General features: G+C 38.5%; 1 protein-coding gene across 1 annotated transcript; it reads right to left on the bottom strand.

Moving 5' to 3' along the window:
• Positions 1 to 1,780: 1,780 nt before the first annotated feature.
• Positions 1,781 to 15,000, bottom strand: LOC108270468 (proline-rich membrane anchor 1). Its single transcript, XM_017477205.3, has 4 exons — positions 13,892 to 15,000; positions 12,361 to 12,502; positions 10,666 to 10,792; positions 1,781 to 3,306 (listed from the first exon to the last, which is right to left on the bottom strand). The coding sequence occupies exons 1-4, from the start codon at positions 13,982 to 13,984 to the stop codon at positions 3,213 to 3,215; spliced, it is 456 nt and encodes a 151-aa protein (XP_017332694.1). The 5' UTR covers positions 13,985 to 15,000; the 3' UTR covers positions 1,781 to 3,212.

The following is a 15,000-nucleotide window of genomic DNA, read 5'->3' as shown; positions in this document are numbered from 1 at the left end:
GGTGCTGAAGAGACATCACCATTTTAGCACCCCGTATGTTTTGGACAGCAAGAGCGCACATGGCTATAGGGCGGGGTGGCAGAAACAAACACGGCTGGCAGCAGATGATTGGAGGAGCTTCTCCTCAGTGCCTGAGAGAAGAATAGTGGCTATAAAAGGGCGCAACCGACATAGCATGGGGAGTTAATTCTCCACACACCTGTCAGTTAATTTATCTCTCTCTCGCTCTCAGTGAGATTTCAGATGCCGCCGCCACCACCAGCAGAGGAGAAACTCCCCGGCTGCGCTGCACCTGTCTGTCACGTCCCACACCCGGAACACAGCGACTGCCACACACACACCCAGCACCTCTTCACCTCCACTCCAGCACTTTAATTTAAATAAATATCCCACTGCTTTTCACCACCTCTGCCTCCTGAGTGTCTGAGTTCTGCCAGTCCTGGCCCTGAATGGCTACACTTACACTCTCTAAAAAATTATACCAAACTGTACTTTTCCTTGTGGCTGGGATGGTACCATCAAGGGTACATCTTTTATAGTTTTAGTATGCATCTTTCACCTTTAAAACAGTACCTAATTTACTCTAAAAACTAATTAAAGGTACACCACATGCACCTTCCCAAATAAAAGATACATACCAGAGGTACAAAAGATGTCTCCTTCATGGTACCACTTCAGCGACAAGGAAGAGTACAGTTCGGTACCTTTATTTCTCAGAGTGAAAGACTGATTAACTGTGTGTGGCTTCCACTGAGACTACAGTTATCAGTGATAATAAATCATCTAATGATTTCTTGGTTATTTGACAGTGCAGGAAATCTATTTTGCTTATTTAAATATACAGTATTCATTCGTTCATTTGTTCATTCATTCAATTTCAATAACTGCTTTATCTTGGTCAGGGTCACAGTGAATCCAGATCCCATCACAGGAACACCAAGTGCAAGACAGAGATACACCTGCGATAGGGCACTGGTCCATCAAAGCACATAACACATCACACAAACACACAAACACACACACTTATTCACACCTAAGAGCAATTTAGACTCACCAATCTAAACGTTGGACTGTCTAAATGTTTTTGGACAGTGTGAGGAACCTGGAGGAAACTCCACACAGGTAGTAATCAGACTAGTAATTATGATCAAGCCCAGAGCCCTGGGACTTTGAGCCGGCTAAAGAATTCATCGAGCGTGTAATCAGATGCAGTGATGTAACATACTAAAGCGCCACATGTTAGATCACATCTTTATTTTTCCATTTTCTAGCCACCACATCCTGATCTAAATAGGGATAATTGTGGATGTTCTGTGCTCCTGACTAGAAGGTTCAAGTCAACTGACTGTCAGAGAGCCACTACTGAACACTGGGATTGCATGCCATCTCACATGTCTGTTAAATGTAAAAAATACCCATCATCATAATTTTCTCCAATTCAAAATTTAAGCAAAAAGCAATACATCTTGATTGAATTAAGTTTAAGTTTTAAATAAATCTGATGGGGAACATCTATATCTGGTTTTATTGATCTTCACATCAACAAAAGTTCCATGGCTGCTGAACAATCCCAAAAACTAGGAAGAATTTTTCATTTCTCTATACAAAATGCCCTACATTTAGTTATTTGCCCATAGTATATCATTTGAGACACAGCACAACTAATCTTCCAAATAATTAGCATTCTAGGATCAAAGAATAGCAATCTATACATTATTTAACCTTTGTGACACGTCATTGAATTAGAAACAGAACTATCTGTTTGCATGGTTTTATTTCTACTATATATAAAGATATTTAGTCACTCTTTTATGAGTGAATAACAGTCCAGAAGGTACAGTATTTTGAAATCACTGTTTACATTCATACATGCATCATTTCCTCTCATTTGTACATATAATACATTTTATATATCTTACATATATCTGTTTGGGATTTTCTAGGATACAGTGCAGATGAGAACAACCTTCACAATTGTAGTTAGATAGACAGAGAGACAGCACTCAGACACAGAACATGAGGTTTGAACCATTGAAATGAACCAACTGTAATGCATATTCAAAGATTTGAACCTCTATGTTAATGTATTTTTTTTATTAATATATAGCATGATACTTAATTGTCATTATACCATCAGTAACAATACAGACATTACATTATCTTCCTGATGGAAGCCTACATGAGGTTTAGGGCACATGAAATAGTGACGTCTTTCTTGCACTCACTCATAAGTGAAGTGCTAATGTTCATCAGATATCTCAGTAGACTTTAGTGGAAGGGCTCTTGTGTGGTGGATTATGATGGGAACAATTAGCATGTAATCACATCTAAACATGACAGACTGCCTCTTGCATGATTGTCAACTGTCCTTGTATTTTGCACAGACAAGGGAGTGTTTAGAATGCTAGCCTTAAGGAGGATACAAGACAGGCATTTTAGTCTCATTGCAAATATGAAACCACACTATACCACAGAAATAATGCAGAACACCAGGAAAGACCTTCAGGGTTCATACTAGAATGATGATGTAACATGTTGTGTAAGTATCTGTGCATAGGCTTGTCTCAATGTTATATCACATTAACATTTAGAAATACAGCACAAATATGAATCCACAGCCTTGACTGTGCAAGGCAACCATTGAACATATGATAGTTTGAGACCAAATTTTCTACATGGAGGATTTCAGTTAGGTGTGCACAATATACCATGCAAACTCATTTGTTCAGTTTCCCTAAGACACAGCTGAATGACACAGCCATGTCTTCTTCTTTTTTTTAAACATCTCCTCATCCGAAGACATGCAGTGTCCCACAAAAATGTCAACAAAATAAATAATCATAATTTATTAAATAAATAGAAAAAGCTATGCTTAGAAATTCGATTCGAGGCCAGTGCATCAAATGTAAAATAAAGCATCTGGTATTATATATTAATATATTGGCATTGAATTTTCTTTTTTTAAACAAATCATGCAAATATACATCATTGTCTCTATGCCACAGTTTGCTATTTGTGTATGGGAGTGGATCTCTAAGAGTGCAGAGCAGTACTGTTACAGTTTTCGAATAACTTAACCTTGTTCTTGTTCTCCATTTTCTGCTTTGACATCGGACGGACATTTGGGTTAGCACTTCTGCTGCACATTGGGTCAGTAAATGCTGAGGATGCAGTAATCCAGAGACATCATTAGCTCTTAATGTGTGTCTGTTTTACACTACAACATTATTAGTGGTCTTTTTCTTGCGGCAGCTCATGGCGTATTCTCCACGACTGGTGCCATTTTCCTCTTTTTTAAGAGGTTTCCTGCAAAAGAAACAAGGTGCTGATTCAGTTTATTTCTTGAGCTACATATCTATGGCACAAGCATGCGCACGCACGCGCTCGCGCACACACACACACACACAAACAAAGGATGGAAATAATTTGTTGCACAGAGCCAGGCTGTTACAAAAATGTTATTCCAGCACAGAAACAAAATGATCAATCTTATACTCCTCCTACGGTCTCTCTAGCTCTCTAACATGAACAAGGAACGGAGTTTGCTACGCCCACATGATGCTGGATGTCTCTTGGTCTACGTAAGACAGTATTACTCAACATGGACTATTCATCCATGCCTTCGTCTCCTTCGTTTTTCATTACCTCAGTGGTTATTATATTTCTCCACTGCACTATGCCTTATATGCCACATCAGCCAGTAGTCTTTTTTGGCTTATGTAACACAAAACTGAGCCGAACACAGTTAGTGCAGGCATTGTTTCTCATACTACTGTACAGTTTGTGCTATTGGTGCTAAGATCCCTAAAGCTACATAAGAACATCCAGGTTCAACTGAAACACTGGTTCATTAAATATTTTGTAAAAACCTTTCGCAAAAGATTAATGCTTTTATTGATTGTGCTGAATAAAAAAAAAGTAGTATGGATTGTTCAACTGAGTGTTTAACTGTATTTATACCGCAGTCCATTGTACGTTTGGGTGTCCCATGGTCCTTGTACCACCCCGGCTCCTCAATAATAGATGCCATGAGTTGACAGACACCATGTGGTGACATAACACTTCATAGAATTGATAAATATTTCATACCAAAGCTGTTCAAGTGCAGTTCACATCCCTGTTTGAAGTTTTGAGGAGAACTCTGATGCCAGTACAAGTACTTTACTGTTTAAAACACACTGGAACAGGATTAACTAGGTGGGTGGATGATTCTGCTAAATGTTAAATAGAAGTTGTTTTACAGTGGTCTTTATTATACAAATATGTGTCTGGGCCTGACTAATGTCAGTCTTTGTTTTTAATAATTAAGCTCTGAGCTTGTTTATTACTAGTTACTTACTTTTTACACATGTTCATGTTCCTCTAATGTTTGCATATGATGATTTGTATATGTGAATTTGATAGCAGTTGGATCCTTTATTTATGAAATACTGATTCAGCCTTTCCAGGATTTACTTCATGGTGATGTGAAGAGAATTGAATCGTCAGTGATGGATGATTTGCCCAAGAAACATACACGGTTTGCAGTCTGAATCAGCAGAAATTTCTAAAGCGGGGTTTCTTCTGACAGTAGCACTTGAGAGGATTGGCCCTTGGCCAGGTCAGATTTAATGGGGAGAACCAATGGTTTTAGAGACTGTAAGACTTTCTCCTATATGCCATTGAGTCAGAAAGACTTCCATCTTTCTAGTTTTCCCTTTTTTATTGCCCTATTTCTCTTCCATTCAGATCTCAATCACTATGGCCTTCCTTACTCCCCCGAAAATAATGTTCTGAAATTAACTGGAAACCTAGTCATGTGAAAAACATATTTGGACAAGCAAACATTTGATCCTCTTTGAAATAGTGCTTATTATATATTATTATATATAGTAATATTCACAATTTAAATGAACAAAAAAGCAGATCAGTCACATGGAAAAAAATTAAGTACAATGCTACATTTATCTCACCTTCAAATCCATAAAACTAGAATTAGGTGTTCAAGATTAGAACCTGCTTAGGGAGTGCAGGTGGAACCTGTCTTATTTAAACATTTCATATCTAGTGTCTGGTGTTCCCTTCGTTATTAATGTGTGTGTCATCATGCCAAGATCTAGAAAGTTCTGTAAGCCCTTCAGCAAAAAGGTTGTGGATGCCTATGAGTCTGGCAAGGGATTTAAAAAGATTATTTGAAATACATCATTCCACTGTAAGGGAAATCATCTACAAACAGCACAGATTTGAAATGACTGCCAAATTGTCCAGGACTGGCCGTCTCAGCAAATTCAGCTCAAGAGCAGAATGTCTGATGCAAAAATAATCTCGAAGAATCCAAAAATTTTGTCATAGGATATGCTAGTAAATCTAGCAACTGTTGGTGTCAAAGTGCATGCTTCTACAATCAAATTCCAGCAAGCCTGGGGGACAATTATGCAAAATGCCTACAAGAAGTTATTTCTCCTAAAGGTGGCAATACTAGCTTCTGAGGCCAAGGGTGTACTTAATTTTGATATCTATTGATATTTCTGTTGAATAAATGACTGAAAAAAGGACAATTTTCCTTGTGGTTTTGTTCAAGTACATCAACTTTATTAATAGGCACTGTTTCAATGATGATCAAATGTTTGTTTGTTCAAATATATATAAAAAGCCAACAATTTCCATGGGGTGTTCTTATTTTTTCAAATGACTGTATTCCAATTTTTAAGTTTTTGTATTCTTGCACTTAAGTGTTCTTGTCTGTATCATCTTGTGTTTTGTTTGTAGTATTAAACCTATCAGAAATATGTGACTATGGTCTAATAAAAAAAGATACAGTACATCACCAGAGCACAGACTTGCAATCACTCTCTCATTTAAGTTCACACTGCACTTTCTATCTCATTTTGACCTTTATTCTGTGGATCTAATGAAATGGTTGGCTTTCCTACCCTGTTCATGTCATATACTTTACCTTACCCTGTTACCAGATTGGATGTGAAATGTTTTCTGTTATTGGAAATGGGATTGCTGTCAGATCAGACAGAGACCAGTGCCATCAGCTCACTGCAGCTTATTTATTTTTCAACTCAATAGAGAGGAGAAGGCAAACAGGCTTAAAATTGTGAAATGGCCTTCACCTGAACCGAGAAACCAGAGTTAAGGACAGAATTCCAGCTTTTCTAAGTATTCAGATATCTTTCTAAAGAAACTATGAAAGAAACTGAGATTTAAGTTCAAGATTTTGGGATGGTGTCCTGTGCTCAGAATATTAAATAAAGACAATATAAAAAGAGTATACAGCTCTTACATGTGATTACACAGATCATAAAGGTGTCTTCCCTCCATCCAGCTCAAACTAACAAGTAGTCCTTTAACCAGCTCAGTTTAGCCTTATATATGGCCACCTTTGGTTTCAAACATCACATACAGTAGCTTTCTTTCTCTGATATTTTACTGCTACATGCATTCTACATTCCAAAATAAGTTTTTAAATAGGTTAACTTAAGTTGACTTTAACATAATACCATAATCTCACTTTACCATAAGTGAAATGTTCAGTATAATACTAAATGTGCTACTGCTGCTACAGAATAGTGCTACTAGTGAGAGGAAGTTTCAATACGATTAAATTGTCAAATGTATAAATTCTCCTAATTTGCGATAAATATAATTCTAGCTTGTGTATACATATACATATGTAACCTCGTACAGTATCCTGTGCATATCTTACTTGCATTCACAGTCAATACCCACAATTTTAAAGGATTTTTCAAAATTATTTTCCAAGGCCTATCGCTAAACAATCCACATAGCTAAACAACCTGACACTATGTTAAGATACATTCTAACCATGTTTCCATGTTTCAACTGGAACAAACATTGCCACTTTGAATCATGTATATGAATTAATACACCAGCTCATGTGATAAACAAAACGACAAAAAGAATTACAAAGTATTTTTATATTTGATGCAGTTTACTATAGCCTATTAGCTAACAGCTTTACAACAAACTCTCGGACCAGTATAACTTTACAGTGGTTTTTGGTATAGACCAGAGTTTGGGAACTTTTTCAGCTGGCAGATCTATAGAAAAAGTTATGATTTTTTTCTTTAAATAGACAGAGAAAAAGTAACATTTTTTGATGGTTTTATATGCTTCTTCTCTTCTTTATTTTTACTTCTTATTCATTATTTTTTCTATTATTGCATAGTTATAAAAAGTGGTAATGTAATAAAGGCCATTTCACATTTTGCGTTTTCTTGACCTAACAGCCTGCACTTCACCTAATAGGCCTGTAGGGGGCACTTGGACTTCATTTAACCAACAATGATAGTTTCATCAAATGGTACATCAATACAAGATGCAGTAAATAAGTAAGAGTAAATTGAGCACTACTTACCATTAATGCGACATCCACAAATGTAAATTTGTCTGTCCATTCGGACTGGAAAGAACAATACTTGTCTTTTTTTTTTCTTCTTTTAGCCATTTCACTTGGCTATGTAGTTTTCAACCGATTTATGAATTACACTGGGAAATTACCACTCTGCTCCACATTGTCCAGTGAAATTTGAGCTTGTTTGCCACATCACAATTGGTTGGTGTCTACATGACAAACTGGCATTGATTATGAATTATGCAATATTTTAAAATATATAAAGTTTTAATTGAATTGACATTGACATTCTAGTTTTCATGATTCATAATTGCTGTTATTTATTTATTCCCACCGTCAAGCCATTGGCACTTACTGAAAGAGCCATGTATGGCTCATGAGCCATAGGTTCCCAACCCCTGGTATAGACCAAAGGTAATTGCTTTAAGATTACATGGGGAGCCTGGCCTCCCAAAAAATTTCATTAAAATGCAGCAATGAAATTAAATGTAGAAATTTGTGTATGTTGTTCATCACTCATGGTGAAATTCATAACATCAAATATCTCATAGTAATATCATGCTGTTGGTTAATTCGTTCAGAAAAAAAATATCTTAATGTTTATTGGACAGTGCGCCCTTTGCTTATCCTGTCCATATCCATATGATGATTGGGAGACCTCTAAAAGGGGCTGTACCTTGTAACCAACTGGCAATCAAGGAAACAGTAAAGAACATGAATGACATCTAAAATGTAAACATTATGGTGCCAGTCAATTTCAGAGTGCTTCAAGCTGCAGTAGTCAGTCAGTTGAGTAGCCTAATCCAAAATAGTATTATACAACTATAACTTGTTATAATCTTTGTAATAGGTAAATATTGTAGATAAATTGTAAATATGAAGTTATATTTGATTATTTGCATTTGTTTCAGGTTTATTTATTTATTTATTTATTTGTTTGTTTGTTTATAGGTCTCGCTACCTACCTTCTTCAGTGAAATTTAGCCAGTTACTAGTGGTAGACACTATTTTGGAAAATTCTTTTGATGCTCTTAAATATGAGGTAAAGCTGGGAATTAAACAGGAGGCCAGACAAACAGAAGAAACAGATCAAACACACACACACACAAACACACACACACGCACACACACACACACACACACACACACACACACTAGATTCTTGTTTTTCCCGTGAATTTCGATTCCAAGATAATAGAAAATAATTCACAAATGTTCAACACAATGGATCATGTAACTGGCATATTCACTGGTAGGTTTTTGGGTTTTCTGCTCCTTGAATATGGCCAACAACACTGAAGTTGTATTCACAGAGTGAGTTAATCCGATCAGCCTCTCCTGCGTGCATTATCAGCTCAGGGCTCAGTGTGCAAGGCCAAGGACAGACTTGCATGCACATAGCACAAAAAGGAAGCCAATGGTTTCTTTTCAGGCAACAATGTAAGTAAATATTTATTCTTAATATGTTACACTACATACTTAAGTTATAATTTTAAAAGGTGAAAGGGTTAGGGTTTTAGAACTATACTAGAATTAAACAATTAATTAAACCAATGAATTTAACATTGCCTACATGCCACACAAAGTGTGATTCAGATGATAGATTCATTACAAGGAACTGAACTTGACTTTGAGCAACTTAACAGTGTTCACCCTATCTTTGGGGATTGCTAGTTTAAAGCCTGATGATGGATGCCACAGCCACCAGCCAAGGGAGCAAAATTGGCCATGCTCGCTGAGTGGGAGGGATTGCATAGTCTCTCTGCTCTGTCATTCAAGCAACACTCTCCAATCACTGGCATCTGTGAGTTCATGTTTTTGGAAGAAAGCAGAGAGTGCTTGCCTAAGAGTGTTTCACTGCCTTCTGATGCAGTATGAACAGCTGTTGTGGTTGGCTAGCTTCACATGTCTGGTAGTATTGTTGTGTGATAGGGGAGAGCTGGCTGGTAGGTAGGAATTGGCAGGTGACCAAATTTTATAGAAAAATGTGGGGGGATAAAGGAATTATTTAAAAGAATGATTTGCTCAGTTGGACTTTTTTTTGGCACAATACCAGTCCCATCTTTTGGACATTTTCAACAAGCATGTGCAAAAAATTTTACCTCACTGCAACCAAAAAAAATTTAAAAATCATAAATTCATAAATTCATAAATGATCATTTGAATTCAGGATTACAGCAGCCATGTCTCTGGAATAGGAGTGCAGGCTTAAACTGAGGATGCCCCTGGCTACAGAAGGCTGGAGAATTGCCATGATGAATTTCAAGGCCAGCCACACATTATTTCTGCTCCTTGCATTTGCCCCTGCCTTTCTCAGAACACAGGGAACCTGTCCTTGATGAGAAATGGCATGATAAAACCTTCGGTGTTTCACAACCCGTGCTTATAATATGAATTTTAGAGTTACCCATATTTATTTTTGTCACCAAGCCTTAATGTAGTACATGTTTTATCTCTGTGTAAACAGTCAACAGATTTCAGAACATAATTACATGAGAAGTGTTAAAAGTATAGCATCTGTTCATTTGTCTGGTCATTCTATGTACAGTAATACCAGCGAAATGGTGAAATTATCATCTGCTAGAAAGCTGTCTCATTGAGATAATTGGCTGGACAGCTGTTAATGAACTAATGACCATTTCCTTAATGTAATACATCAAAGAATATTTAGTGTAGCAGGCATGAAGGCAGTGGAAGTTTTCTCTGTTGTTAGCCACCAATATATTGGCATGCAGTGGTGAAAGCTCTTTATGGACTTAGCATGTCTATCTGTCTGTCTGTTTTTCTTGTCTATCACAACTGTGGGTCAAGCCTGTTTTTTGAGGTCATCATGTTTTCTGGCAAATCACAGTAATATGAGAGAAACCTACAGAGTCGATTTTATCCAAAAACCACTGAAGTTAAGAAATGTATTACTGACTTAAAGATGGGATAAACTAGCTAGAAAACTAGCTAACAGGACTGCCAAAGACAGATAGACTCTATTGCAGCTAAATCAACAGCCCTATATATAGTTGCAAAATAATCAACCATTAAAACTCATGGTTACTATCAATATCTGAATGAATATTTAATAGATGTGCTGATTCTGAGGCTGATATTCACTGGGTGGCAGTAGTACACTGAGATTTGAAATGGATGGAAGACCTTTGTTGCATTTTAATTTGCCCTAATAAAAAAAAAAACCTTAATAACAGTTTGTTACCATGAATGATAGATGTGAAATATTTTCCCACACACAACTGTACTCAATGCACCTACACACACATTTCATAAACAAAACCAATGAGTGAAGTGAATACCGTTTAATGGCCTTGTAGCAGATGAGAAGAATTAAGAGTAGAAAGAAAGCCGAAGTGCATCCTACTGTCACAACCACAATGAAGTCCATCCACCATGGCCTTAGCAGAGGAACTGGAGGCTCAGCCACTGTAAGCACAAAGAACTGTAAGTCTCTATGAATGGCATAAGTGGATGATAAGTGCAAAATGCCATTCAGTTTGTCAGTCATTGTTACTAAGAATTTCAATGAAAATATAAAACTGCCTTCTCTGTGTGTGCATTCATTCTCTCACCCACACACAAGATCAGAAACATTTGCACACGCATTACTAAAACATAAATCATTTTTTTTTATTCTGTTGGTTTGTTTCAGAGCAATAAGTAATGATATAAGTAATCACTTAAATCCACGCCCCACTGAAGAGCACAACATTGTACACAGCTAACATAAAATACAGTTTTACTGATGTTAATTTAGCAAGAAGAAATGGCAAATGCAAAAAAGGGAAAAAGGAAAATGAGTCAAAAATTGTAAACATCAGTAAAAAAAAAAAAATGGGTAAGAAAAAAAACCCAAAACAAAACGAAAAAACATTTAAATCTAACACTGTATAGTTTAGATGAACTTGTGCAGTAGTAGCCTCAGTTTCTGATTTGGGGCTGACAGGAGTAGAACCTGATGTAATCTTCTGCTGTTTTAACATGATGTGTATTCTGAGATGCTTTTCAGCTCACTATGGTTGTAAAGAGTGGTTATTACTGTCACCTTGAACCAGTCTGACCATTCTCCTCTGAGCACTCTCATCAAAATCTGTTTTGTGTGTAATCTCAGGAAATCAGCAGTTTTTGAAATATAACCAGCATGTCTGGCATCGACATCCATGCCATGATTAAAGTCACTGAGATCACATTTTCCCAATTCTGATTTTGATATGAACATTAGCAGAAGCTTGTGACCCATATATGCATGAGTTTATGCATTGGGCTGCTTCCACATGAATGGCTGACTGGATAATATTACATCAATAAGAAAGTGTCATTTTTTCCCCCAACAGTTTTGTTCCTCATAGGTTCTGAATATCCACGTACAAAAAAACTACATGTATATTCATTTTAAAATGACTCTTGCTCTCTGTTTCAGTTTTTTTTTTAAATAGACTAAAATGTTGGCTCAATTCATTTTCTCCCTATCTGAAATAAAGCACTAATAAAATTAGCCCATCTGAGTTTTAATCAGCGGCTCCTCCTGACTACAGTGCCTGGCAGAACAGCATGCACACATCTCACAAGCTTCTCCAGGCATATTGGGAACTCCCTAAGGGTAACCAGGACATGATTATTTCTCTGTTTGTTCAATCAATGCACAAGAGTAGAACGACTTTTATTTCTTTCTACAATTGAAGCAATACTCTCCGAATCATGTTTTATCACAGCTAGAGCTCTCAGTGGAGCAAACTCTATAAACACTTAAGCAAGGCTCTTTATTAGTTTCATGTCATATGATAAGCCATACAAACACTGAATTCAAACTGCATGCCGACACTATTCACTTCTTGCAGTGCAGTGACTGCAACCTGAAAATACGAAAAATATATATTTGAATTCAATAGATTGCAGCAGGGTTGGCTTTGCATCCCTGCTGACCCCATTTATTGTCAAGATTTGTGGGGCATCCAGAGAAAGCATACCAAGGCAGTTTTTTAAAGAGTCCCTACCTGTGGGGATGAGTAGCCGAGGAGGGGGTGGAGGTGGAGGTGGAGGAGGTAGAGGTGGGTAGTATCTGCAGTGGCACAGCGACTGGCAGTGTTCACCTCGTCTCTGAGAGCCAAGCTGTGAGCATGACCTCTGAAGCTCAGCCTAAGAGGCAGAATCAACAGAGAAGGAGATTGAGTAGGTGGCAGTAGGAGAAAATGGATAAGAGGAAGATGAAGAGAGATATATGCCTCCACAGACCATGGACGTACAACGTGATAAGTTGTGTGGGCGGGTAGGCAGGCAGAGTAGATCTACTATGATAGTGAAATTGCGTGCATGACTGTGACTACACAATGCCACAGTTGATAATATGTTGAAACATGAAAGGTGGGAGATGTGTTGAATGATGAATATGACCATTTATTTTAACACAATTACATTTGATTAGCTCCCAGGAGTTGAAAGAAAAGTGAAAGTACTTTGCTAACAACTACAGTCAAACTCAACAGAGCACATATTCAGCACTGTGAAATGCTTTCTAAAAGAACCTCCCACCCATAAAGTGGGCTTTTCTATGTTTTCAAGAGTGGTAGTGGGAGGCCTTTGGAATATGAGGAGAATACATTACACTTGACCCGTCATTAGCCTGCAGGTTCTCACTAGTATCTGTGTGGGAATCGGTGGGCACATGTGGACTTCGGTACATGGTTTTAAAAGCAGTCTTTTTGTTTTAAAAAAAAAAGTCTGCTTATTTTCTGCCATATATGAACATGATCCATCCATCCATTTTCTGTACCACTTATCCTACACAGGGTTGTAGAGGAGCCAGGAGCCTATCCCAGGCAACTCGAACACAAGGTGGAGGGACACCCTGGACAGGGAATCAACCCATCTCAGGGCACATTCACAGACACCACAGACAATTTAGAGATCCCAATCACCCTACAATGCATGTTTTTGCACTGGGGAGGAAACCAGAGTACCCAGAGGACACCCTTGGAAAATATGCAAGCTCCACGCACGCAGGACGGAGGCAGGAATCGAACCCCCTAACCCCGGAGGTGCGAGGCAAGCATGCTAACCTCTAAGCCATTGTGCCTCCCTAATGTAAACCAGACACTAGTAATAGATCAAGGATTCATTTTAAATATTTGAAATGCATATCTGAGAGAATGCCTAATTTATTGATGGAAAACCTTGAAATATCTAATGACGGGGATATCTGCAACTTTGCACATGTAAGGGCAGGCTTTTGCTTTACAGCTCCGTCTTGTAACTCTACTGCTCTGCACAGTCTGAGGAATTACCTGTTTGTAAAATGATCAGGTGGGTTAGGAATAGGGGAAACTTGAACCAGTGCAGGTTTGAGAAGCCCTGTTACAGTGAAGTTAACTCTGCACCCACTGGCAAAACCTTCTAGTTTTGCAGAAATTACAGAAACCACATTACAACAATGAAGTTGACTCGGATAATCGCTTTAACCTCTTTGCGGACCAGACGACGCGCAAAACTCCATGTAACGGTCAAACATCAGCCCAGAAGCCAACCTACCTGGCATAAAAGAAGAAACGACGAGAAAAAGCAGTGGCCTAACAGAAATGGCCGAAGCCTTGATCTGAAAGGGGTTCTGTCTCGACTATGCATCCCTCCTTCGCTCAGCTGGTAAACAGATCGGCGTGTGAGCAGGCGGAGGGCGCATAGAACTGGACTGATGGCGATGCGCCTGGTGGAGTAACGTTACAGGAACCAGAGGACACCTGAACACTTCATGCCAAGGACATCCACACGAACGAAGGATTCAAGATATGCATATTACTTTTTAAAAAAATTATGATTATTATTATTAATATTCTTTACAATTTGGTAATGTCTTCATTAGAAACTTTCCCGAGTTGAACGTCAATCATCGTATCCATGCAAGTCGCAGGTTCATCTCCGCTTCATGTGCGTCTGCTTCCTGATCGAAGCGTGTGGCGCTCCACAGCATCTTCCCGATTTCTTTCTTGCTTGTGTAGTGTGAGTAAATGTGCATGAGGCAGTCGAGTCGAGTGGTCAGATGCACTAGGTGGATGTATTCCCCTCCGCGTAATCCGCACGAGCTACGCATTGGTCTTTTCTGAATCACGTTTCATGCCCCAAATCCTGAAAAAGGCCATGCTGGGTTAAGTGCCCTGATGTCAGACGAAAACAAGTTGGAAATCAAGGAGATGCTCGCGTAAAGTTCATGAGGTGCGGCTCGTGCGCACGAGAGCCTGTTTGATCGTGCGCGCGCGCACACGCACGCCCGCCCGCCCGCACGCAAGCACGCACACACACACACACTGGCTAGATGATCTGTGCTGATGGAAAGGAAGTCCAAGAAAGATGTGGTTGCGCAAACAACGGTTCGGTACACCAGGCAAAGAAAGCAACGAAGCAAAAATACTTTTCAATTATATCAGAATACTAAGTCTTATTCGCCACAGGTCTAATTACCATGATTTACTAGAACTAGACAGTGTAATGAACGCTAAAAGATAACAATATCCATTGAGAAGATACATCAATTTTCTGTACCTACACAGAGTCATGGGAAGCCTATCCCAGGGGACTTGGAGAACAAGGTAGGGGACACCCTGGATGGGGTACCAACCCATCACAGGGCACAATCATACGCGCAC

This window comes from Ictalurus punctatus, chromosome 9, assembly GCF_001660625.3.
Source record: "Ictalurus punctatus breed USDA103 chromosome 9, Coco_2.0, whole genome shotgun sequence".
Classification (NCBI taxonomy): Eukaryota; Metazoa; Chordata; class Actinopteri; order Siluriformes; family Ictaluridae; genus Ictalurus; species Ictalurus punctatus.
This window is presented reverse-complemented; position numbering and strand designations above follow the sequence as displayed.

What these genes read in the sequence shown, in the direction of transcription:
- LOC108270468 (XM_017477205.3), bottom strand. Translation starts at nt 13,984, where the DNA reads ATGCATAGTCGAGACAGAACCCCTTTCAGATCAAGGCTTCGGCCATTT. An exon ending in CGTTTCTTCTTTTATGCCAG is followed by an intron (nt 12,503 to 13,891) that starts GTAGGTTGGCTT and finishes TCTGCCTCTTAG; the next exon opens with GCTGAGCTTCAGAGGTCATG. An exon ending in TGCTACAAGGCCATTAAACG is followed by an intron (nt 3,307 to 10,665) that starts GTATTCACTTCA and finishes TTTCTTTTGCAG; the next exon opens with GAAACCTCTTAAAAAAGAGG.